Source organism: Anabas testudineus, chromosome 3 (genome assembly GCF_900324465.2).
Source record: "Anabas testudineus chromosome 3, fAnaTes1.2, whole genome shotgun sequence".
Classification (NCBI taxonomy): domain Eukaryota; kingdom Metazoa; phylum Chordata; class Actinopteri; order Anabantiformes; family Anabantidae; genus Anabas; species Anabas testudineus.
Genome location: NC_046612.1, coordinates 2,541,555 through 2,568,972, shown reverse-complemented (window position 1 = coordinate 2,568,972; position 27,418 = coordinate 2,541,555). Strand labels below are relative to the sequence as shown.

At 40.4% G+C, this 27,418-nt stretch overlaps 3 protein-coding genes across 3 annotated transcripts; all 3 read right to left on the bottom strand.

The window, feature by feature from the left end:
- Positions 1-405: 405 nt before the first annotated feature.
- Positions 406-1,416, bottom strand: nmbb (neuromedin Bb). Its single transcript, XM_026378736.1, has 3 exons — positions 1,205-1,416; positions 793-980; positions 406-701 (listed from the first exon to the last, which is right to left on the bottom strand). Exons 1-3 carry the CDS (start codon positions 1,368-1,370, stop codon positions 648-650), a joined length of 408 nt encoding a protein of 135 aa, XP_026234521.1. The 5' UTR covers positions 1,371-1,416; the 3' UTR covers positions 406-647.
- Positions 1,417-4,798: 3,382 nt separating this feature from the next.
- Positions 4,799-9,823, bottom strand: sec11a (SEC11 homolog A, signal peptidase complex subunit). The gene is made up of 6 exons (XM_026379037.1): positions 9,650-9,823; positions 7,758-7,867; positions 6,613-6,762; positions 6,296-6,415; positions 5,326-5,383; positions 4,799-5,230 (listed from the first exon to the last, which is right to left on the bottom strand). Exons 1-6 carry the CDS (start codon positions 9,698-9,700, stop codon positions 5,180-5,182), a joined length of 540 nt encoding a protein of 179 aa, XP_026234822.1. The 5' UTR covers positions 9,701-9,823; the 3' UTR covers positions 4,799-5,179.
- Positions 9,824-16,331: 6,508 nt separating this feature from the next.
- Positions 16,332-26,403, bottom strand: LOC113173996 (alpha-protein kinase 3-like). The gene is given in 15 exon segments (XM_026377614.1): positions 16,332-17,273; positions 17,394-17,442; positions 17,603-17,820; positions 17,926-18,014; positions 18,214-18,488; positions 18,589-18,624; positions 18,712-18,839; positions 18,964-19,111; positions 19,973-20,406; positions 20,408-21,882; positions 23,131-24,295; positions 24,489-24,606; positions 24,711-24,832; positions 26,049-26,266; positions 26,366-26,403. Coding segments are annotated over 14 exon segments (4,692 nt in total). The 5' UTR covers positions 26,177-26,266; positions 26,366-26,403; the 3' UTR covers positions 16,332-16,966.
- Between the last annotated feature and the right edge of the window lie 1,015 nt (positions 26,404-27,418).

Sequence of the window (27,418 nt, the reverse complement as noted above, 5' to 3'; positions counted from 1 at the left end):
GCCTACGTTTGGATTTATATAAGTGTTATTTTGGACATGCTTTTAGCACAAAAGTGGAAAAAAAACATCTTGCTAACACTAAAAGAGAAGGTGAAGTTTAGTGTTGGGCCTATAAATAAAAGCTGTGTAATGTGTTAAAAACCTCTGTGCAGCAAAAGAAGTAGGTATGATCAGTATGAAAGTTTTAGTACTGCGCTGCAGCTCAGATCTTTTTGAGCCCACAATTAAATGCTTTTGAGAAATGAGTCATCTAAGCACTGGTATTTTCAATTAGGTCTGCCCTGCTTTCTCCATTCTCATCCACAGCTATTTAAAAACAAAAGAGGCCCAATGATGTGATCCTTGTTTCTTTACAGGAATTCTATGTGAAGCTGTGCAGTAAATGATGCCAGAAGGTGTCTGCTGAAGATCTAAGTCACAGTAGTGCAAAGAATTATTTTATTCAATATAAATAACTTTAAACAACAAGACAACGTGAAATATATTCATCAAAATAAATTGAAAATTGTATTGCAAATGGCACATGAGCTGTAGGCTAGGTGTGACACTTACAGTAAATTACAATCATCATGAGCAGGAGACTGTGTCTAAGTTATTTTATTTGAACCGGATCCGTGTTCATGCGAGTCACACTCTCATCCTCTGTATCACTTTCTGCTTTGGATGTAGTTTCCTAAAATCTTCATCAGCAACTCCGCCTCCTGAAACAGAGTCAGAAGCATAAAATTAAAATCTAAACTTAGAACTTATAAACGATTTTATTACAAAAGTCTCGACTTCGATGGTTCTCACCTGATTCTTCGAGCGGCTCTCTCGCGTGTCCATCTGCGCTTGTAGCGCCACGCGCAAAAACTCTTGGAAAAGCTCTCCAAGCGCGCTCTGCTCCGCGGGAAGGGCGACTTCCAGCGCATCAACGCCCTGCTCCTCAGCAGAAGGCAACATGGGGGGATCCATCACACTCTTCTTACCCATGAAATGTCCTGTTAAATCAAAGCAAGCGCTCAGTAATTTGAAATTTAATGAAACCTGGAGGCGAAAACCTCTTTTAGTGACATGACATGGAAATCACGTCGTTTTCAGCAAAGAAATGTGGAAAATGTAAAAGTGAATTCTCTGTATGTAGAAATGACATCAAGCCTTACGTGAATCAATGAAAACATGAACGTTTGTTCTACTAGAAATTGGATCAGAAGATGGTTTTTACCTGTAGCCCAAAGATTCCCTCTTGGATTCACTTTAATTTTTGCAACTTTATTCCTAAGCTCAGTCAAGTCGAAACTGACAGCACCGGTGAAAGACACGAAAGAAAACAAGACAACGAACGTAAATAAGCCACATTGGCAAAGGTTATTGAGTGTAAATCCCCTCATCTCGACGCGCAGTGGCGAGCTGTCCTCCAGGGCGCAGATTTCCAAGTGTCTGTTGTTGGCTGTGGTTTCAGGAGTCTCATCCTGCTTTTATATTCTCTCCTGGCCGGGGTGGGCTCTGTTTACGCTGCGTGTTCTGTAAATAGTCACTCAACTCATTGTCAGTGTTTGTCACTGCCTCCGGCTGTGCGTCTTTTACGCACCACACGATTCATTTTTACCTCAGGACAGATTGAATGTTGGCTAAATAAATAAAATAATAAAAATGTCAGACACCCAATTGGATGATCAGTCATGTTCCAGTGCGTAAATGCGCACTTAGCTTTAGTGAGTGGTTATATTTTACTGTTGTAAAACCTTGTGTTTTATAGAAATATGTACAAAGACAGCACATGAAATGTTGTTTTTTTAAATATTTGCTCATTTTGAATTTGATTCCAGCCACATGTTTAAAAAAGTATGATTTCCCCATTCCTTTCATTACAACAACAGTTTATTGTTTGTTTGTAGAACACCTGGACTATACCACTGAGTCATAAATGCTAATACAAGTAGATTTCAGTGTGTTCTGAAATAGGCAAGACATGGTGGAGTTTTAACTTAGAACCATGTACGTAGCAACAAACCCTGTTCACTGACAATGGTTTTTAGAGGGGTTTATAATTTCTTGGTTTTGGATTGGTCATGAAATGTGATCTGGTCTTCCCCAAAGACACAACAAACACAATATTTCTAAACTGACAAAACACGTCATGATCTTTCCCGTCCTTATTGAACATATTAATTAAACAGACAAAGTGAAAATATGCAGAACATCAGAACATTGCAAATAATTCACTTACTTTTTCTCGACACTGTAGATATGAGATTTTGGCATTAGATATATTTTTCTCAGTTTCAGCATTTTATATTTTGTCTTTGTGCTAATTTCATTAAAATGTAGGATTCTAAATGAATTAGAGTTTATTTTTATGACTATTATACATGTGTTACCTTTGTTTGGTTGTATTTCAACTTGAGTAAAGAATTAAGTGAAGAAGCAACACATCTATTTGAAGTGGAGTATTTATTAGGGCAGTCACCCTCTACACTTTTACATAGGTAACCAGTAGCCAGCTGAGGACTGTTGGTGTAAATTACGTAACCATATCCATGACATCACCTATGATGACTGATGCTTTCTCTCTAGAGCAACATATAGTATTTTCCTGTCCATATCCCTGCACCTCCCCCCTGCTCTCAGCGCTGGGCCTTGCCCCTTGTGACATGACATTTGGCCAGTTGCAGCATGCAGCATGAATCCTCTGACGCCAGGAGAACCTGCTGATTCTCACTTCTGATTTCGAGCCTCTTTGTCACTTCAGGGTGCTAAAGTTGCATGTTTGTGGAAAAGCTGCAGCTTGTTTATTGCACTTTCCACAACCTTTGGCATTAACACACGTGTGATTTCAGATTTCCTGCACAGCTGAATGTCAGTGTAATTAGAAGATTGTCTGACCATCACGGCTTCACTCTCAGATGAGATGAACAGAGACAGTCACGAGCTTCTGCAACTCTACATCTGGTGGTTTTAATGTTGTGTATAATTTCTTTAAAGATGTGATGGACATTTCCAATTCAGGAGCCAGACAGCTGATTTTCCAGACAGCTGATTTTATTTACAGGTTCTTAGCTGAGACTGTGGCTCAGAATTAATTAGTGTTGCTTTGTTGGGTCACAAAAAATGCAGAAAAAAAACTATTAAAAAAACAAACTCATTCCACAACTGACACTGTGTCACTAACAAAAGGTGATCTTAAACAAGTGAGGGTCTTTAATTTCCTCATCTAATCATGCCTACTGGAGATAAAGGTCAACCACTGTTTTAGTGAGGGACTGCTGAAAATGAAAGCCGTGAAAGCTCCATGTAACTGGGAACGGTCAAAGTCTTTGTAGTCAAACAAAGCCTGCAGCCAGCGCAATCAATTTCAAAGTTCAAGTAGTTTAGTAAAGTGGATTGACAATAAGAGTATACACTGTCCAAAAAAAACGCCACACACTAATACTTTGTTGAAACGCCTTCAGTCTTGATCACGGCACACATTCACCGTGGCATCGTTTCGATAAGCTTCTCATCCATTGCATTAATCAGTTGCATTAATTTTTCACCAAGATCTTGTTTTGATGATGGAGACTCGGACCAGGAGTCTTCTGGAGTCTTCTCCAGCACATCCCAAAGATTCTCAGTAGGGTTAAGGTCTGGACTCTGTGGTGGCCAATCCATGTGTGAAAATGATTTGTCCCGCTCCCTGAACCACTCTAACAGTTTGAACCTGATGAATCCTGACATTATCATCTTGGAATATGTCAGAGAAAAAATCCATTGATTAATAACCTGGTCATTCAGTATATTCAGGTCGTCAGCTGACCTCATTCTTTTGTCTCATAACGCTGCTGAACCTGAACCTGACCAACTGCAGTAGCCCCAGATCATATTACTGCCCCCACAGGCTTGTACAGTAGGCACTAGGCATGATGGGTGCATCACTTCACCCGCCTCTCTTCTTCCCCTGATGCTCCATCACTCTGGAACAGGGTAAATCTGGACTCATCAGACCACATGACCTTCATCATTCCTCCAGAGTTCAATCTTTAGCATATTGAAATCTTTTTTCCCCAATTAATCTCACTGACAAGTGGTTCTCTTCAGGCTACACAGCTGTTTAGTTCCAATCCCTTGAGTTCCCTTCTCATCGTGCATGTGGAGATTGTATGTGTGTATGTGTACTAATACACTTTTACTATTACACATAACCGTGAGTTCTACTGTTGTTTTTCTACGATTTGATTTCCCCAAAATTTAAAGATTCCTTTTCCGACCACATTTCTTCCTCGAAGATGATGTTTCCCCACTGTCCTAGTTTTTAATAATGCGTTGAACAGTTCTTCACCCAGTTTTAGTAGTTTCGGGAGGCGCTTACCTACAGTATTTGCTCAGTTAGATCCAGGTGGTCACTTTATTTTTGGGACAGGCAGTGTATGTTGATCCATACTACCGCATGACTACTTGTTGATGTTGGACAGGCTCCACAGAATTCACCTTGACTGCCAACACTAATATGCTCAGATTATGTAAATAATGAGGAGAGTAAACTGTTCAGCGCTGACAGCACAGCTGCCCTACTCCAGTGAACTTTAACTTTGAGCTATCAAACAAGTTGCATTACACCACCATTACATCATCGTATTTACAAAGAAAACACAGGAGCTATAAATTCATCAGAATCTGACTTGATACCGAGTTCACTGAAAAGTTGGACAGTGAATTCTAAATAAAAGTCATACATGTTAACTAGTTTCCTACTAAACAACAACATAACAGAGGGCATTCACCTTCTACAGTGGCTGTTCCTGCTGAACTGGGGACAAGATAAAATGAAAACAATCAGGAGTGGATGGTAACCGGATTTCATATTTAATATTATTCATTTTCAGTTGTCATAAAATACTTCACATATCTTTTTCAAAGACAATGACTGGACAGAAAAGTAACAAGACTTAATTTATCTTTAAGAATGCTATTTCACATTCTGAGGATTACAAATAAAGATCGACTTCAAACTGAATCTAATTGTGTTCCCTCACAAAAATACTTTTAAAGCTCGGATTTTTCAAATGTAAACACCCTATCCACGTTTCTACAAAATGTTCAAACAAATGGTACAAAAGAGTCAGTTGGGTTTGACAAAGTCTAACTTAATTCTGTTTTGAAAGGCATGACTGAGGTTTCCTGGACATAGCTTAGTCTTCTTGAGTCCTGAAGCCTGGGTATCTCACTCCCGATGGACCAACACAAAGAGACCCAGCATGAAGAGGACAGCATACTGCAGAGTGAAAACACAGGACATGTAGCACATTAGAAAGCTACACTAGCACATATTGTCAAGTGGCACCGGTGCAACGGGGTCGACAAACTTACTTTGAACTTGGGGTAATCGTTCATGAGAATGGTGACAATTCCAATATATGGCACAAACCTGGAAATGATAACAACATTAACCATCAATACATTTTATTCAAGCATCATATCAGTTTGCATCTGATCAAACTGCTACAGCAGACAAAAGGTATAAAGTACAAGTCCTCTGGAGGTTTACAATTCATTTTTAAAGTGTTGTTTAAAGTGATTTTAAATGTGCGACTTCATCGGGAAAGGTTGTTCAGGTTGTGGTTCGCGCGTTGCTGCAAGGTTAATCTTAAAGAATGGAGGCAAACATCAAACTGTTCTCTTGTGGGTGTAGTTAGCTAGTTCCCATGTTTGTCTTTACAGTAATGTCTACTGGTAATCAGGGCACCAATGCTTCGGGCAAGGTCAGGGATGCTCTGTCATGGCAGCAAACTGCAGAGGTTAATTTCATTCAGTTTGTGCATTTCAGACAGTTTCATAATTCTCAATATTTAGTTATTAAGAAAATACTTGTTACCTGCAGGCCAGGTGCACTTCTTATGAAATATTATTAGAAGACACCTTTCACAAATTAACATCTCTGGGGCTCAAATATAAACCTAAGGATTCACTTTGTTCCCTGTCCATCTCACACATCTGGACAAGTGCAGATGAAGAGGATGAACTGCCAAAGTCAGACCTCGTTCACTATAAATTAACTAGCAATGGTAAAAGACCAGCAATAATCCCAAATCTAATACAGTGAACATGTGAAAGTCCTGCTTTTTGAACTGAGAGAACAAATGAGCTGTCATTCAATTCCATCAGTGAGCAACAAATGTTGCTTTTATTGTCTCTACTCACATTAAGTTTGAATGTAATACATGTCTGACAGTCAGAAACAGGTTTCTGGTCTCTTCTCTTCAGGAGAACAGGTCATTCAATTATTAAAAGCGTTATTTAAATATCTGCTGCTACAGTTCTGTCTGAACGCTGTACTTACCCTCTAGCTCGTCCCACCACATCCTTTTTCTCCAGCCAGTGTTGCCCCTGTTTGTACAGTCCTCTGTCATCCACTGAATTGTTGTCCCCTTTGGTCAAGAACTTAATGTCTCCATTTTCCCTGTGGGTGAATTATCAGCATGATTTATAGTAGTCTGGATGGATGAAGGTACATTAGCTTCTCTGAGCATTTTTAGATTGCTTTCCAATACAAATCAACAGTATGAATGAGACTCTCAGGTGTGATACACACGTCATATTTAGTAAAACTGAGAGTTTAAATTAATTATTAACACCAGTAATACCACGTAGTCCTACTTTTCATGGATCTTCAGTACTCTGTGTACTATTGGGATCTCTCTGCCTTCTATCCTGAAGACAACGATTTCTCCGACTCTGATGGGGTCCTCTACCCGGTTAGTGAGAAACAGCAGGTCTCCTCTATGGAAAGCTGGCTCCATACTCCCACTGAAACGAATGGTCAACACACATTTTTAAAACAGGTTAATATCACTTAATTTATATAATTAGGACAGTTTAAATATTAGATAATAATGTGCTGCAACAAACTTTAACAGAAATGATCCACAACTTGTAGAAGCACGGCTGGGTTATAAAGAAAAACATCTGGAGGGTGCTACAGCTGGGTGATAAGGATTAAAAGTAGCTTACTGTCTTCACGTCTAATGCAATAAAGTTCATTTTTTGTCATTAGGCCTGATGCTGGACACAGTGGACACTATGGTCTTCTGTTGTTGAGCAGGAATGACTCTGGGTGTGGGGTCTGGTCCACCAGCACTTTCCTGGGTCTAGGCCTTTAAGGCTTGCATTGTGCATCCTCTAAAGGATGGCACGGCCTCAGATGGTTAGATAAAGATTTTAAAGGCACAATCTGCAGTGCACACTACTGCTTCCTGCTCTGCTTCCTGTCAGACTTTAATTAGCCAAAATCTTTCTACACTACTGAATACCTCTGACCCTTCCTTTCCACCAGCTGTCACTTTTATTCTGTCATCATTTGCTTTATTTATTTATTTATTTTTATCTATCTCCACTCTTGATGTACTGGTGTCCTTGGCTGCAGTAGCCCAGACATTAGCGCATCAGCCAAAGATGTCTGCCATGTAGGTCAACCTGACCTGACATGACTGTAACTTTGTTCCAGTCACATGACTTGTTCAGCATGGAGCTGTTATCATTATCACTGGCTTTTCATAACTTCAACACTTACATCGATACAAGCTGCAAACTATGAAATCAATTCTGCAGGAGAAATATGGAATTTATTCTGCAGAGGATATTCCTGATTCTGCAGTTACAAACAGAGAACCCACAACCACTCGATGATGTAATCAGTTATTCTCTGCAAAATGCTTATCTTTATACAGACCTCACAGCCATAGGAAGCTCTTTGTTACGCAGGGGAAGCTACTTAAATTGCAACAAAGACAGAATTTACTGACCTGAGAACTACAACTATAGGACTTTCACTGCCAGTGACAACCATCAGTCCCTTCCAGATCATCAGCGCAGAGGAAACAATCATACCAAAGTTCAGCACCTGGTAATAGAGCTGCAAAGAAATTCATTTTTAATTAATAAACACACTCAGTTGACTGCTTATTATGTCTAAATATACAACAATAAATCCTCCTTTGATCAGGTGATAATCAGTTTTTGATCTGTTTTGTAGACGTGGTTATTCAACCTTCAAGTTTGTTTAATCCTAGGAATTATAAAAATATACAAATGCTGGTTTTATGGCCCTGCTAAGCACATCGTCACAGAACTTTCACAGCTGATGTACATCAACAAGTTTAATATGATTCAAATCAGGTCTGTGTCTGCTACTGATTTCTATCTGAGTCATCAGTCATATAAATGGATTGGACAAAATAATAGAAACAGCTGTCAGCATAATGCAATAAAATTCAACAGCACCACAACCTGCAGTACAGCACAGGCTCCAAAATGACCACACACAAATCAAAATCTCTAAAACAGCTGCAGCAAAAACAAAGAGTACCTCATAATCTGTAATGTAAGAGTGACTCCAGACCAATTCAGCAACACTTAGATCGGTCCATCATGTATTTCATGTAACAGTAAAGTCAGGCTCCACTCATATATCAGTTTTGCTCTGACCTCAAAGTATCTCCATCTTTCTTCTGAGCAGACAGATGTTTATACACAGTTTATACACTCTACAAGGATGTTGACAATCAGCCTATTACATGATGCCCGTGAACACTCTTTCTTACTTCTATTTTATAATGTGTCTCACTTATTGAGATTAGATTCTGTCACACAGTATGATCTGTGCATGGTGCTGTTGTATTTCTCTTCATCTTAAAGCTCGACCGAATAAAGTGTCACGAATGTGCTCGAAGAAGTCAGGTTTTCAAACAGGCCGCACTATTTAAATAATAATATCGCATTCAGACCTTTATCAGACTTTATTTAATGAGCTGTTATAATCAAAAATATTTAAACGTCAAATAGATTAATAATGATCAAACTGCTACAGAGAGTGTTCTCAGTAGACACCGAATGTGAAAGTAAGCGGTTACCCTCCTTTTTTCTAATGTGTGATGTAATAACATTGGTGCCTGTGATTTCCGTTTGTTTTGAATCAAATTACATTTCAGTAGACTTTTCTGACAAAGTGAAATCAAATCAAATTAAATGTAATAACTCTCCCCGAATATTTTTAGGACCTTTGTGAGATTTTTGTATAATTTTATTCATTGTTAAACCACGTTTTGCATCATGTCACCACTATTAATCATCTGTATGTGAAAACCTGCTTTGCTATAAACATACTTCAGATTTTAAGTCTGATTAAAATAAAATAGTTATAAACGTGTAGTTTGAACTAAAACTTTGAAAATCCATTTGAATTAAAGGGTTTTAACAATCTTTAAGGAGGAAATTTGACTTTTTTTGTGGGGAAAACTATAAGAAACAGTTGAATGTTCAGGTATGTTATTTTCTATCTATTCATCTATTTATTCATCTATTTATTTCTCTATTTATCTATTTTAAATGCACGACTGGAGACGAACGACTAAAACATCTGGTGCGGAACTGTAGCTAACACTGCTGCATTAAAATGAGGGAACTAGCTAGCTTAGCTACACTGAAGTCAGGATTATAGTTTTTCCTGGAGGCCAATATGCTTCAAATCGAGGGAAACCTTCTGAAACACACACGGGCACTAACTGTCCTCTTTGTGGGTCGCTAACAAGTGACACGACCGGCAGCAGCGTTAAAAAGCGGTCGGCGGCTAACGACAGTGAACGTTAGCTCTGCGGTTCCAACACAAAGACAGTGAAACTAACGTCCCGGTACCTACCTGCCGCTTATTCATGCGACGAACATCGTCGAGAAAATCTAGAGATAACATCGTTGCAAATACCACTATGTAGACTAAAAGTAAAATGCGCCTAAATCACATTAAAACGTTTGAACTAACGAGCATATGGATGCACCGTCAAGCTGCGAAACTTGCATCCGAAACTTCCGGGTGCGCTCAGCCGGAAGTCCCGCCCACGCTGTGGCTGCTGGGTTGAGGTGTCACTCCGGGATACGAGGGCGAGCGGAGGGGTCCGACCGGGGGCTGCACCGACCAGAACCCGGTCCGACACGGTCCGACCGGGGGCTGCACCGACCAGAACCCGGTCCAACACGGTCCAACACGGTCCGACCGGGGGCTGCACCGACCAGAACCCGGTCCGACACGGTCCGACCGGGGGCTGCACCGACCAGAACCCGGTCCAACACGGTCCAACACGGTCCGACCGGGGGCTGCACCGACCAGAACCCGGTCCAACACGGTCCAACCCGGTCCAACACGGTCCTAACGGGGCTGCTGCTGCTCAAAGTCAAAGTGTGACGGGACTTGTAGTCACTGATCCCGTGTTTGACACTTTTATAAGTTTTTCTGCTCATTTAGTTTCTTTCCTGATCAACACGCTACAAATTATTATTGGCAATAATCACTTTACTTTTTTTAATCACTAGTTAATTATTATTAAATGTTTTATATATAATAATAATATAATATTTATCAAGCATCTAAAAACAAACCTAGTAACTTATGTCAAACAATAATTCCCTCTGATTTGCATTAAGTTATAATAACTCATGCATCATTGTATGCAATGACAACATTGTGCTGCTGTTGAACTGAACTGCGTTACACTGGTGTTGTGTTTACACCTGCTTCAAAATTTGCTCTGTCGTCCCCTTGGACTCAGGATCGGTTGATTAGATTTTAGAGGTCAAAGTTCAAAGTTCAAGAGTCACTGTGACCCCTGACTATGTCCTATTATCATCAACGCTATATCTCAGACACGCCTGGAGGGAATGTCATTTCATCTGGCACCAATGTCCACTTGGACTCATGCCACATATTAGTTTTGGACAGAATCTGCAGCCTGATACTGAAAATGTAGAACAAATATACTTCACTGCTCCGACCGACTGTGGTGTGCAGGTGGGCTTTGTAGTGTTTGACCACTTCTACTGCATCTCTGTAAGCATAAATTACATCATTGATGAATCTTTCTATCATTTTAATCCACTAACACTTTTTGGTATTTAGAGTTTAAAGCGAGTTCCCATTTTTGACCATCACTAGTGTGTAAACGGCTCCACCGTTTCAGGATCATATGTTCTGGTCTCTTTTGAACTCCTGAGACAATAGATAGCTAGAGTTGGTCAGAACTTGAACCAGAACCAAAACAGCTGTTAGTGGATGTAAAACAAAACAATGAGCTGGTAGATGCTGAAACACTCTGAAGAGTTCTGTAGAGATGATAACTGTCTGCAGATAGAGAAACCATTTTGGATTATGCACCATCATGAAACTGTTGTTTTAATGAAAATATTGCTGAAAATATTAAAGCTTTGGAAAAAATCCAATTACATTTTTATAGCCAATATATTACAAATGACAAATTTTCCTCAAACTGCTTCACTAGAATATATGACACCCTCTGTCCTGACAAGCAAAAACTAGTTGTTGTAAGACTTATGACCAGTGATATAGTTATAATGACTTAGTCATAAACCAAACAACCAGCAATAAAAACAATCACTATGCATTAATCATTTATGACACATTAGTGGCTGTCTTTAAGCATCAATAAACTCCATTCTGCAAATAGCACAGTGCATGAAATGAATTTAGGTGAGTTTACTTTCCAATACAATCTTAATTAATACCTGAACTGTCTGATGGACAAGTTTTCATCACTGCTCATTATTAACTGCTTCTTTTTATCAGGGACTACATCTAATTTCCTACAGGAAGTGCATTTGACTGAGTAAATGATAACATAATGAGAGACCATACACCTGAAACCCACCAGCTGATTTTGGTTGTTGACTCAGCCCACGGGGCTTATTAGCCACACATGTGTCACGTGTGTTGGAACCATCATTAAAATGTCATGTTTCACGTTGGCATTTCAATGACTCACACTTAATGATGTTTTTTATCACAAAGTTGATGCAATGTTTTAGCAACACTGTGAGTGAAAATTATTAATGAGCTGGTGTACGTCGTGCTAACATGCATATTAGAAATATAACTAATAAAATGTAACTCTAAATAGTTGAATGTGAAGTTTCTCTATTTATTACAGTATGCTAAAAACTAAATGTATCATCGGCATTAAGGTGTATTTTGATAGTATTACATTAATGTTTGATCCCGAGTTCAATTTTTAAAATGTAATCAAACCACCAACTTTAGATTGAAGTTAACACAAATCCTTTGCAGTTTTGCTTTGAATATAATATTTATAACTAATCAAAACTTTTCAGGTACATGAAAAAAGTTTCAGGGTTCAAGATATTTTAGTCACTGATGATCTGCATCTCTTGTGCAGGTTCTGACTTTCATTTATTTCACATATACAGTATTTCTAATTTAACTTGTTCTGGAGTTCATACTTCCAAATATCCTAAACGTAAACTGAAATCAACAAAGTCGTTTAAATGTAGGATGCTGAATTTCACAGTTGGCTTGTGATGTGTTTATGCACCATCACATTGTTGTGACCTCTTAACCACTGGGAGATGCCGTTGCCATGCTTCTTACGTAGGATGTTGGTGTTGCTGCATATCCTACATGTGTTTTTCTGCACCCCTCCCTCCTTTGAGCACAGGTCAATGAGCTGAGATGATGCCTGTTGTTCTCCTAATAAATATTAAAGACTAGTGTTCTTTAAGCTATTGTTTTCACAAAGAGCACTACAGTACCACTACCACTGAACCACAGCGTGTTTTGAATGTGAATGTCCAGATTCCAGGTGACAGGTGACAGGTATCTGTTGTACATTTTACAGAAGCACCAGCAGCTGTGATGAGTTAATTATCAGCATTATTTACTGTGGTGCTGTTTACTTTCCTGCTCCTGCTCTGCACTATGTGGAAGCAGATCTATTGACCAGCGCTCATCATGTATGCATATACAGTATTTAGACAACACTGATCTTATTCAGATTTAGCCTTTAAATTCTCCCATGAGAGGAAATGAGGTGCGATATGCATCAGAATGTCATTATTTCATAGTCAGCAAAAGCTTGCTGTGATATGGTAGATTAGCTCAGCACTGACAGTCAACTTAGCGATGGCACCGAGACCAGTGGCAGCCTGCGACTTTTGGTGGAATGGAGATAAAACTTTTTTCAAATGCCAGCTAGTCTGTGGCATTTAGGGACGTGTGATCCTTTTCATAAATTCTGCCTAAATGGTCACAACCACCCTGGTCTGCCATTGGTAATTGAGGTCAGCCAGGCACAACAATGACTCTGGGGTTAGAATCACAGGCAGCCTTGTGAGAGGAGCTCTTAGATATCACACCTGCCAACCTCTGTTTCTGTTTTCCCCATGTTTCCATTTGATTTAATGAGCTTGCACTGACTGTAAATCCCATTTGTGTCGCTTGTGTTGTACACATAGCATCTGTCTAAATGTAAAGATATTATTCTGTATCATGAAATCGACATGTCCACCTTCTGTCTACTCTGTTTTACCTATTACTGCTGTTATCTGTTCATTCTATCAAAATGAAATATGATGAGATCTTTTGTGTGGAGCATGGTTTTACATGTTGGCACACAATGAGTCTGAGAGCTGTAAATGTGTTTAACCTGCTAAAGATTCAGGCTCTGAGTGGTAGAACTTCACATTAACTCAACATTATGGCTTAATAGATGAAATCGCAATTACTTAGATCTAAATATACAATATGTAAAAATATAAAAATGTCTACAGATGGGGACTAACAATTCTCTCATTTGCTGAGTCTTATCATGGGTATTAATGCAGAGATTACTCTGAGCGTTTTAAAGCTTCCCATCAGAGATACTCAGTGCAGTTAGAGCTGTGCCAATGCATCTTTCCTCTGTATAATTTCCCTGCTTCACCCATAATTTTTTCCTCTAATGTCTTGGAGGAAATAGTGGGATTAAGGTATGTCTCACTGTCTGACGTTATTCCTCTCAAATCAGACAAATGTGATTTTTAAAAAATAGATAAAGATACTGAAAACGTGACTGGATAAGGCGAACATAGGATATTTATCTATTTTCTATATTTCCAGCAGTCAGTTATACTATTGTATATAGTTCTTGACATTTTGACTATTGCAATACGACAAATAATACGATAAATGTGTTTTTGGAATAAAGAACAACGAGGATTTTCTATGACATACATGACATATATAACAGTATTCAGAGAAACTGACAGAGAAATATTTCATTTCACAGTGCAGGAAACGCTGCCTAACTTTTCATCAAGGGTACGGTGACTGAACTGTCAGTAGGTGGCAGGAGTGTCTCGTTTCACCATGGGCCAGATCTTCCCCGTGTTGTTATCATGCCTCAGTCACTTCAGTCAAGCCACATGCCATCTCTCTGAGTCATCTTGGACCGTGGTGCAGATCGTCCACACATGCAGCCTCCTCTTCTGAACAAGGATCAGGTTCAGTATCATGTGGAATAAATAACACTACAGAACTATGATTTGATAAGAAACTAGTGAATGAGACGTATCAGACGTCAGTTTTGTTCCGTTCATGGTTTCATATGTGATAAATAGTAGCGTGTAACAAGTGTAGACTGTGCATTCAAAGCTTCACACATGACTGTCTGTCTTCTCTTCTTTGTCCTCCTGACACTGTCTAACACTCTCATGCTGCTGGCCTACATCAAAAATGACACTGAGTGAGATTTTCTGGTGTGTGAAGTGCACATTTAGCTTCCCGGTGTGTTCACACGTTTGCATCAGACAACGTTTACATAAACGGTGACTCACTAATGACTGGAAATCACAAATGATTACCATGATGAACTTAGCCTTTCACCCTGTAAACACACACTGGTTGCGAGCAACACTTTGTTCTCTAATTTCAGTGAAGGGATCAGATTTGCCCCTGAGTGGTAGCTCTATTAAACATGCAATCCCTCGAAGAAACAGTAATTTCATAGTGTCTTTTCTCACGTTGTTCATAAGATGCTACAAATCATGTGGAGCAGTTAATTCTATACAACATTAAAGACTCGTTGTGTCTCCAGTGTGTCTGTTCAACTATTAAAAGTTTGTCTTCAATGTTGATTGTTCATGGTCCCCAGACAACAGATGCTACTTTGTGCCTTAACCTCTAGCGCCACCATCAGGTCCATAGTTGTGGTTCATAATCAACAGTTATTGGATGGATGGATTATTACATGCCTCCCTCAGCATGAAGCAGAATAGCGTCAATGGTCCTATCACCTTTCATCTAGCATCATAATTAGTACAAAATGTAAATTTAAATAGTTTGCATGTTCTCCCTGTGCCAGTTTGGGTTTCCTCTGGGTACTCGGGTTTCATCCCATAGTCCAAAGACCTGGAGTTAGGTTTATTGGTAACCTGAAAATTACCCAGAGGTGTGAATGTGAGTGTTAATGGTCGTCTGCCCTGTAACAGACTGGTGACCTGTTCAGGATGTAACCCATCTTTCACCCAGTGACAGCTGGGATTGGCTCTAGCACCGCCGTGACCCTTAACAGGATAAGTGGTCCAGCTAATGGCTGCAAAACTAAACTAAATCAGTTGCTTTGTATTTACAGTAGTGGTATTTGGCAAATATGCTACCTTCAAACTGTGAACTCAAACTGAAAACTCACCTTCTAAACATAAGACTGTAAGTGTTGTGATATGGTACTGTGTGTAGAGCTACACATTCTCTATGCAGTTGTATCTGTTTTAATCTCTTGTCTATTTCTATTTTCCAATATGAAGCTTTGATTTTTGGTTAAGTGTCATGCAGGCCTTGTAAATCCTTTTTAAAGCCCATGGGAATTTTGCATTCATTAAATTATTTCTACTCTATGTCGACCAAAGAGTGATGAGTGTTGATTAACTTGTTGTTATAATGTGTTTTTATAGTGCATACTGTGTGTTTTAATACCGTCTTTATTGTTAAATTGAGCATTGTGTATTGTAGGACAGCAGTGGGAGCACGGCTGTGATGTCGCTCTTCTTTTTCATGTATTTGCACAACTCATTGTCTAAATTTACATTTTGTCTTGTTGTCTTTGTTCCAACATCATGTTCATGCTCCACTTTCACATACGTTATGGAAGGATGCGTCAGATAAAAAAGTTATTTAAACATTTGGATGAAAATTGTATAGACCAGTTAAAAATGTTGCTGTACTTAAATAGTTTGAATGACTCAGCCTAAATATGGCAAACCTTTACATAACAGTCAACAGTCATGCCATAAATAGTGAGTGCATGTCAGTATGATGAGAGAAAGAAATGTGAATCCTCTCAGATGATAAGAGTCACAGAGATAACACTGGGTTACTTATCAGGTGATATATATGATAATGAGTGAGAGCTGATGTCAGATAGACTAAGAGAGATGGCTTTCATTACTCAGCCCACTCCACAATATGCTAATTTCTATTACAAAGGACACTGAATGTAAAAAGCACGTCATACAGCTTCTCTAAAGGTGAAACATATCTTTTATTTTACAGTCAATCACATTCAACGGTGCAGCTTCTTAAAATGCAGTGCAACATAGAACTGCAAGTAAACATGACAGGTTACAATACAAAAGCGCAGCACCATTAGACACTGTACAACAGTGTCGTGTGAAGCTACATTTGGCTTGATACACTCCTGAAAAAATACACTCCCAGCCTTTAAAATGTGCTGTAAAACCATGGTTTTTAACAAGTTCGACTACAAAAGAAAATGTTTGGTGCTCTTATGACACATACAGCAGATAACTTATAAAGCCAGTTCAGTCCAAAATGTTTTGTGTAGCACAAATATATTGACCTGAAATAGGCATCCACACTCTGTGACCAGTGGTACATGGATTGATAGACTACAAACCCAAGAAAGCTACTACTTACAATACTTACACAACAGCTTTAGCCCTAGGATGTGAACACAAACAGGATTCTCCACAGCATATGAGGGCATCAATCCACAATACGTGATCAGGACAAGGAATGGTGGGGTTAAAATTAAACAGATTTGTTAGATTATTTATTCATCTCTTTCCCTGAAGGGTTTTACGCTTCGTCCTGGAAAGCTTTCTGTAAATATCTGTGATCTTTTAATGTCACATTAAGAGATGTTCAGTCAACACCATCTTAAGTATTTTGGGGAACATCAGCAGCTTTTTGTTTAGTGGGCGTCTTCCTGCCTTCCTGCTCAGCCTTCCTGGGCACTCTGGGGCTGCCAGCAGCTTTACGGCCAGTCTGGGGGCTGGAGGAGCCAGCAGCCATCTTGCGTTGAAGTAATGGGCTCCTGGAGGCTTTCGGCTTCATTGGCGTCGACAAAGAGTCCATGACCTTTAGTGACCTCAGGCCGAGCAGACCACAGAAGTAGTTACACACGTGCTGGGAGGCAAAATGCTCAAAAACTTTGGGATTCCCTTCAACAGACAGACCCTGATGTCTGCAAGAACACACAATAAAAGCCAATGTTACAGTCATGATTAGTATAAAAGTAAATTACCTGTAAAATGAGTTTTTCACAGTATGATTGTGTGAAACAACACAATACAAATATACTGACCCACTCGATTTGACTGAAATTCCAACATTGGTGATCTTAGTGTCAACACCTGCAAAACACAGCATGTAATTACTTTATTTTTCTGTCGTGTGCCGTTCTTCTGGTAACAGAGGACGTGACAGACATGTGCACTGTCACATAGACTCCTCAAAGATAAAACTCTGTCGTCAGAGTTTGCGTTTCTCTGCTGAATCCAGGTGACCACCTACCTTCTAGCCGAGTTAGCAGCAGATTGCCGCTGGTCCACTGAAAGATCCAGTGCTGCAGGGCACAGCATTTCTGCCCCACCTCAGAACCTGTCCTCATGTCTAATCTGCCTGTGTGATCCAGGAAGGAGTATTTCTGATAGACTCCTGTCAGATCAGCCTCTACTGTGGCATAGGGGACTGTGTTTGCTGGTCTGTACATCAAGTAGACTGGGATTACCCTGTGTACCAAAGAGCATCATGATGTACACTGCACATATTGTAAATGTTCCACGCATCATGAAGGGATGTTAATTGTTGATGAAGATTAAACTGGTTTCACTTACTCAAGTGAAGGCCCAAAGTTTTCAATTACTCTTGATTCTGCCGAGAAGATTTTGCAGTATTCACGAGCCAGGTTCTGAATTTTACACTCCTGTAAGCAGAACATTGGAGAACAGCCAGTAAAGATAAGCTCAACCTACATACAATAGGTTTGTTGAATATTTGTTTGATTAGAGTAATCCTACGTGGGCGGCAGGAAAATCAGCTGACTGATTCACTTTAATGCTGGAGTTGTTAGTGGAGTGACGTGTTTAAATAGAACAGACATGAATATTTTACAAAAATCCAACCTGTTTGATGATTTCAAGGTTCCTGTCTATAAGGCTGCTTTCTCCTTTGCCTCCGTAGGTGAGAGGGTTGCGTACTTTAATGATACACGTGTTACCAGACTCAAAGACTGGCTCCAGCCCATAGATGACTTTTGCCCTCCAGACTTTATGAGAGCAGCCATCACCAATATGAGATTCCTGCATCATTATACGGCCAAATAATCTGTTGCTCCAGACACCAGAGTCAGCCACACCCTTGTTAAATATCAGAGGTGTCATTTCGATTTCCTCACCAACTGTGTGATAAGAACAGGCAAAAGAGTAGGAGGATGTCAGTGAGATAAGCGTGTCGGGCAGGTGCAAGAAAAAGTGAACCAAACCAAAGTCTTCTCTTACCACCGAGGTCTTCACGAAGGGACATTCCTGCTAAAACTGAAAGGAAACAGAAATGAGAAATGCTGAAGACAAGCAACACAAAGAAAAGGTACTAATGTACTGTAAGGTAAAGGAAATACATACTCTCTGTACTGAGTAGCAAGTCTGTTGAATCTGTGCCATAATCATTTGTGATGGAGCATCTGTAAACTCCGGCGTCTTTGCATGATGCTTGAACAATGGCGAGATTGACCTGAGTTTCATCCCCTGCACTGGAAGCCAAACAAACGACGATGCAGACTGTTTGAAATAATGTTGTTTTTTAAATCTGTGTGTTCATTTAAACATTATAGTCGTGTGGTGGGAATGTGCCTCAGAGTTACTCTGAGAACTCACGTTCTCTTAATCTGAACAATCTCCGCTTCATTCTTGTACCATTTGATTGTAGAGTCACTGAGAACATTGAAGAACTGGCACCACAGTTTCAAGTGTCCCGAGGCATCTGCAAAGGTTTCGCTTCTGATCTTACGAATTACCTGAGGAGCTGGAGGGAGAGACACACGGCGCAGGTGAAGACACACACTGCTCCAATATCAAACACCCTTAAGGGATTCAGTCATACTGTTTGTGTGCACTACATAGAAAAAGCCCCTTGGCTACGTGATGAAGCCTATCTGTACCACTGCAATCGTGCATTGATTTCATACTAAATATATATACGACAATATACTGCACTACTTTAAAAATGTATTAGTTATTAAAGAAAGAAACACATAAATTGTCTTGCCTGTTAATAATAATGGGAGAGTAGTGTCAACCAATAACACGCGGAGAGATTTTAGTGTGAATGCTGCTCTTTAGTGTACTTAGGTATATATATTTCAGTTTTAATGCACTACATACATACCACATCACCTGACATTGACCAGGTATGAGTGAATGTGGAGTAGATTAAACAAGGTTTTGTCAAATTGAAACCACTTTAATTCACCAGTCTGTGCCCCCTCTTTCTGGTTAAAACTCATTAAATCTCATTTTTATGCATAGTGGACCAATTAAATTTGGTCCACATTAAACGAGTCTGAAAAGATTTTGTAATCAAACTGCAAATGACTAAACACGGTGTGTTTGTGAGCAGAACCAGCACAAAGATCATTCTGATTGCTGCAGCAGGAAGAAACAAGTAAATGGTAAATAGTGTGTGACTAAATAACTTGAAATAACAGCTACAGATGTGTAAAAGCAATTCTGCAGGGATGGGAACAGTGTCACTGTTATAGTGATCCAACAAATCTCAGAAATCCAGCACTGTCCTGTCCATACTGCATGTTTTGTTTAAGAAATCCCTGTGCAAAGTGCTGGATTTGGTTATAATGAGTAAATAACAGTAAGGAAATCATTTTACCTTTAAATGGGTTGTGCTTGTTCTTGTCAGCAGGTTTCTCGTCTGTCTTTGGGGTGTGCACCTCCTCTGTGGGCTGCTGGTTTGGTGCTTGAGTCTCCAGTGCTGTCTTCCTCCGGCTGAACAGTGGAGAACGCCTTTCTACAGGAGACGTTCGCTCACCAGGTGGCTGAAGCAGAGGCGACCGTCGAGACAAACCTGGAGACGTGGAGAGGCTCACAGGACTGGGGGACAACTTGCTGCTCTGAACTTTCTGAGTTTGGTTTTCAACTGGTGATGTGGCCTCTGTGGCTTCCTCAGGTCTATACTTGGGTGTGAGGATTTTGCGTCGAGCCCCCGAGGCCAGCTCTTGTGGAGTAGCAGAGGGAATAGGAGAAACACAGTTTCTTCTCTTTAACGATGGACTGGCCTCAGGAGTTGGATTAGATGGAAAACTCCTCGACCATAGAGCTGTCCTGCTGAAGAAGCTGATTCTTCTGTTTCTCACTTTCAGTGGGAAACAGAAGTTGTTTCACTGAGCTGCTGTTTCCATTGTGTCCTTCCACTGTGTATTGATCTAAGAGTGCTGCACTATTCATTTCAGTATTCACTCTTTCACTTTTACTGTTGAGTTTAATTTCTGGAGTTAACTTTTCTATGTCTTTGAGTTGAACTGGTTCATCTTTGGTTTGCTCCAAAACAGTAATGTTTGAAGTCTGACCACTGGACTTCGTAGGACTGACAGTTAGGTCATCCTCAGAAGCTAAAGGTTGAAATGTGAGTCCCACAGTTTCCCCCTCAGTGAGTGAAACAGCAGGATAAACTAGTGGAGTTGATGCTTCAACGTCCTTGCCAATGTCCATAACACTTTCAGTAGATTTTTTGTCACTGCCATGAACTCCTGTGGTCTCCAGGACAGATACAGGAGTGACCACAAGTGGTTTTTGTAAAGCCTGAACAGGTGGGGAAGTTACACCTTGAGTTTGGACTTGTTCTGAGTATGTATTGAGTTGATGGTAAATCTCCATCAGTGTTGCTTTTATGTTTGCTGGAGGAGAGTGATCAGTTGTTTTCTCCATCTTCCTGTCAGACATCGACTTCTCCACGTCAGGGTAACATTTTCTGTCATCTTCCTTTACTCCCTCACATGTCTCAGTACCTGTTGTTGCAGGTTCTTGTACAGAGTCAGCTTGGACCGGTACAGTGGGGACTGAATTTCCTGGTGTGGAGTCTAGAGCTTTAATTTGTGCTCTCAAAAGTTCAGCGATAGATATGACTTTTGATGCAGGTTTTGGAATTTCTCTGAAGTCTATCATTTGCTCCAGATTATTTGTTAAATGTGGAATAGCAGGCTCCAGGTCTTCAGTCTTTACATTCTGTAATTGTGAACTTCTTTCCTCTGCCGTGTTTGACATCAGCTCTCTCTTTGCAGTTTCTTTCTCTTCATGTTCCACATTTGTTGGTAGAACTGCACTTTCGGTCTCCATCTTTATGATCTTTTCATTTGCGGCCTCGCTGTCATCTTGCACTAATAACTTACCCTCCTCCATGCTCTCTAGCTTCTCATCAACTTGTATTTCTGTCCCACCAACAGACTTTACAGCTGTATCAACTTGGCTTTTCAGGGCAGTGGACGAAACATTACACCCTCGTCTGTTCTCTCCACCACCGGGGCTTTCGAGGGGTGACTTCTGCAGGTCTGTCAAAAGAGGTGTATAGCTTTCACTTGATCCCCTGGACTGATGCCAGGTATCCTGTGTCATTTTGTCAATGGGAGCTTGAAGGCTGCTGTTCAAAGACACGGTCTGGGTGTCGTCTATTGTGATCTCGCTTTTCTTTTGTGGTGGATGTGCGTCCATAATACGCCAGTCAGAAGGAAGCTCAAGGCTGACAGGTGCATCATTCCTGTTCATCTTTGTCTGGGCCTGTGCAAACTTAGGACATAACACAAGCAGAGGTTTTCCATGCTGTAAATACCTGCTCCTTCATCCCTGGCTATGCAGGACATGGATAAACACATACATTTTTAAAAGCAGCAACAGTGTAAGCAGCAACAAACAAAATACACGATCATAGCACAGAAGGACAATTATGAAGCAGAGAAACTATGTAGTTGTGGATGGTTACATGAGAAACCTGTAAATAAATCTGAGGATGCTAAATTAATTATTTTTTTACGTTTGGCATTTATGAATTCATCTTCCTCCAGATCCAGTGCTGTGATGTGTTGAGTAGTGAAACATAAGCAACACTGCTCTGTTCTGTCGGTCTGTGCATCCATGATAAGCATTAAATCTCCATGTGATATGTTGCTGATCTGAATCCTTTATTACATTAACTCAATCCTTCCTGTGTCATTCTATCATGGGTGTAATTAGCCACAATACAGCTCAAATCTCAGTCACAGACACTGCACAGACAGAATAAAGCCCATTCACACGGAGGACTGTTCTTTTACATTTAACTGTGGTCAGAAAGAAATGCCAATACTTTTAAGTGACGCTTCAGGCATGCAATGTTTGGTCCCAGCTCTCAGTGGCATCAGTGTGCAGCCGTACAGCAGGTGAGGTCGACTACATAAGCAGCACACAATATTTTTTCACAACTGAAAAACATACTTAAGTCTTGAGAGTTGTCATGTGTCTATTAAATGCAGTATTAGTCTACAGCAGCAGCCTGTTAGTTTAAATTAGCACAAACAAACCGGAAACACAGGGAAACTGACACCAAAATAAACATTTCAGTACTTTTAAAGCTCACTAATTAACACATGATGTCTGGTTAGATATTAAACTCATTTCCAGTCATTGTGCTGAACTAATCTCATCACCTCCTGCCTATAGTTTCATTTTGTTTAACTCCCAACACGAAAGAAAATAAGAACAGTTTAACTTGTACCTCCATGTACTATTATTACACAGTGTCGTGTTGTAATTACACATTTCTATCTTAAGAAATGCTGCAGTTTAACTCATTCCCTAACTGAACATCTAATATTAAATGCACTGCATGAAGATACAGTACAACTGTTGCAACTGTCAACATGTGCGTCATTTAATTCTTGTCACACACCAGGGCATACTTGTAAATACTATAAATAGCAGCAGGATGCATGTGTTACTGATGAGGCCTGTGTTGGCAGCACAAAGCACTCATGAGCTCATGCAAAAAGACTCGCTCACCTCACTCGGTCGTGCTGGCCGAGACACAGACGCAGTATTTTGGCTCATTTCCTTCTCAGACAGCTGATCTCCAGCCGGTTCACACGGACGAGGAGGTAAAGCAGTCCTGCTCTGATACGGCAAGTCCGCTGACTCAAAGTCTCTGTGTAATAAAGATCCACCAGTGGAAGACTGTGACTTCTTATCAACATCCATAACAGCTCCAGTTTTAGTAACATCCTCCTTTAATGTGTTTAGGAGCGTTGATAAGTTTGGTTGTGTTGGGGTTCTATAAGGACCGTTGTTCCTAATTTCCAAATGTTCTTCTGTATCTTTGCATCCCGTGTTCTTCTCTTGCTCTGCAGCTTGTTTTCCTTCAGTTCCTGACACAGTACGACTTGTGAGCTTTTCTCTCTGCGAAGGTGCAACCCGAACATTTCCATCAACTGAAGGTTTTTTCCCAAGAGTTGCTTCCACTGTTGCTGATTTCTGGTGTTGTTTTGTTGTGTTTCTGGAGTGTGAATCCACAACTGATGCACTGACAACGTTCTCTACTTCCATAACCTCCTCTGAGTTCCCACTAGGCTGTCCTGACTCTGTGCAGGTTGAGTTTTCTTCTTTCGCCCTTCGCTCCTCAGATGCCCTCTCTCCCAGTGTGTCTGCTTTTGCAACTTTAGCACTGTTGGAAATTTTGATCTTCTTCTTTACAGAAGGAGTTTTGGGTTGGTGTGCAGTGAAAACCTTCTGAGCAGAGTCATGTACGTATGTCCCACCCTTGTTTTCATTTACAACTCCATTAGTTAGAGCAGATTCAGCTGGGAGCAGTTTTTCTCCATCATCCTCAGTGGTTTTCTGCAGCCTGGTCTCGGTCTCTGCAGCCACACCCTGGTTGCTCTCCTCATTGCCCTCGTCCTCTGTGGAGCTGGGTGTGCTGAGAAAAGCTTCCATTGTGGAGCGGCGTTTCCTCTGCGTCCTCTCTGGGCTCATGGTTCGCCGTGGCTCCAGGTTTTCTTTACCTTCTGTTTCCCGGCGTCTGTGCTCAGCCTTTTGTTTGATCTTGGCAAAGTAGCGCTGGTGGATCTTAAACTCGTTCATTTCACCCACCTCCAGAACCCCAGAGCAGGACACAATACCTTTACTGTTGCTGGCTGAGGCCTGGTATATAGCTGCGTCCTCCACAGTACAGCTGCAAAGATCAGACAGAAACAGAAGTACTGTAAGTCCAGCTGCTGAAGGAAACCTGCTATGCTGTCTAAACTCTGTTCAGGGTTGTTGTTGCCTCCATCAGAGTGTGTAGTTACATAAATGCCTTTAAAAGCTAATACAGCGTCAATCGTGGCAGCAAGTACAGACAGAAGTCATATTCCATACATACATACTTGTAAATGTGCAGGGAGTGGGTTTGTCCATTGCGGAATAGTTCATATTTAGGCAGTCCACAGTATCTGTCCAACTGCACGTCATCCTTATACCACACAACCTGAGGGGTGGGGTATCCTGAAAAACAGGATAAGGACAAGAATATGGATCACACATATAAGGAGTGAGGCCACACATACTCTAAAACAAAGCTGTTAGAAGCTGCTAGAAGCAGTACCCACCTGTAACCACACATGAGAACTTCACATTGCAGTTCTCAGAAACAGCTCTCGACTTCAGGGTTGTTTCAAATGAGGGCTGCGTTTCTTCAGTTAATTGTGCAATTACACTGCAGAGTGTACTCCTGTCCAAGAAACAAGAGCACGTCAGAAATTTTTCCATATCTAATGGATGATTGATTTTTTTTAATCCAGAGGAAAAGTCTTGACTGAACTATTTATGTGGTTGTGTGAACTGAAAACTTTAGTCAGCATAATGGTCCATTAGTGTTGAACAAACATTAATATGATGTATAAGTTTCTAAACTGAACACTCTCTGAAAACTGTGTTACTCTCTTTGAGCCTCATCGGAGTCACATTCTTCACATGTAAACACGACTACATTTCTGATTAAAACTCTAGATTTCTGTATCAAACACTGTAGAAAGGTACAGCAGACCCTATGCAGAGATACCTGGTCATGAAAAAAATTATAAAACAATGCTCTCCTCATATTTTTTATGCTGGGGATATAAATCATCACCACCCTGGGAGGGGTCTGCTGCAGTCCAGCATGACTAACTGTGTGATAATCCCTTTGAGAGGTCTCATCAGGTCATATGACACTATACACACAATTTCACAAATATTAAACTGTTTAATAGATGTAAATGTGGAAGAAACATGACAAACATACAGTAACATACATTGTTGAGGGTGGAGGACGTTATCACAGTCCTTCTATATATTACATGCAGTTGATCCATGTCTACGTCAGTGTTGGCTCACTGTACAGTTTAGAGATGCCATTACACTTGAAGACATGATAGTTAACCAAACAAAACAAGACACTAATCCTGAAGACAGTCACACTTCTAAATAATATTCCAGTGGCCGACACACATATCACCCTGATATTGTTCATTACAGTCAAATCAGACCTTCAGCAAATACAAGAAAATTAGTTTTAAAATAATATGAAGGATCGTGCTGCAGTGATAACACACAAAGCATCAAAGAGGCAACATCATGGTCATGTTGCTCAGATAGTTGCACTGGCTCCTGTAACTGCAGATATGTCAGAGGAATCTTTCTATTTGGACCCAAAGGTCAGCACCTCATGTCACATGAAGAAATCTTTCCATGGTGTTTTGCTTGATGTGAAATGGGGCCATAACCGAGAACTGCATGACTGCATAACAGAGATGCTGTTCCTAATCAGTAGTTTATATAAACTCTGGTGACCATGGCAACAGACAAATATATAACACGTCACACACATTCATCCCATGTTAAGTTAAGGTTTTAAGAATTGATGGTTAGTATCACAGTACACATGCTACATACTGAGGAACCTGTACCTGTTTTCTGGTCTGACATTAGAAAGGTAGCTGCAGCCACCAGGTCGGCTGCTCCCGTTGACATCATCCCCACTGATGGACCGTCCATTCCCAGAAAAGGAGCGTGCTGTTATCCTCCGTGAACCCATTTTCCACCAGATGAAGGTAGACTCCAGGTGAAACAGACAGTTTGTGTTGTTTCTCTTATTGTTGTTGGTTTCCTGAGAGATTCACAGGAGCTGAAAGTGAACAAAGGTCGAAAACATGAGCTCTAACTTCACAGAACAAACAAAAAGCTTCATTAGATTCGAAGAACAGCAGTCATACAGTTAACTCACCATTCATAAGTTTCTCTCCCTCCTTGGACAGATACCCCACAGCAGCACTGACGGAAGACTCTGTGATTTCCAATCAAACATGAGCATGCGTAGGCTGCTGCACTATTTATAGTCGGCCTGCAAATAGGCACCAGAGCACTTCATCATACTTTCCAAAACTTATCTTTACTTTATAAAAGGAAAAAAGGAGCCCACAGAATGAGCAGTCATGAAGCAAAAGGTCTGAACGTCAAAATGAGAAAAGAAAGTTCCACATTAGTTCCATGTCAAATCCAAGGCCGGTCCCAGATTTCCTATTTTCCCAAATAAAAGGAGAGAATTTAAGAAAAACAGGCGAATGGGTTTTTCTTATTCAGCAAACAATGAACTGCACAAACTCTGGGAAAAGAGGGGCTACTTGAGTAGTCAGGCGTTGGCCTCTCTCCTCCCCAGACGTATTAGTTCAGACTGTAAAGATTCATATGAGGCTGTCAATCAGGAGGATGACGCCATCACTTCTCAACCTCATTCACATGTTGTTCCAGTCGTGTGGAGTTATGATGATCTCTATTTACCAAGGGGTCATCGACTTTAAGCTAAACTACACAAAAACAGCATCAACTGGCTTTTTTTAAATGATAAAAACTTGTGTCAGTAACATCTTATGATATACGTTGGTGGGCCTTCCTCTTCCTCTGGTATTGTCCTGTGAGTGACAATTGCATCAGGTCCCCAGAGGAAAGGCAATAGGAATAGAACAGCCTTATATAGACAGATCCCACTGAGTGCCAAGAGCTGTGGGCTCTTATCTTCACTCATAAACACTCACACACACACACACACACACACACACACACAAACACAGCCTCTTGCACTTACACAGGAGATTTGTTTGTAGTCCTATAGAGGACTTTATGTCATACACTTACATTATGTAATAATGTGACTCTATAGATGATAGATTTATACATGGACCTGGTCGACTTTCATGTCTGTCTTCCAACAAACTTATAGTTCAGTAGAAATGAAGGACAACTTCTAAAGTCAAGAACCAAACACTATAAAATTGCTTTA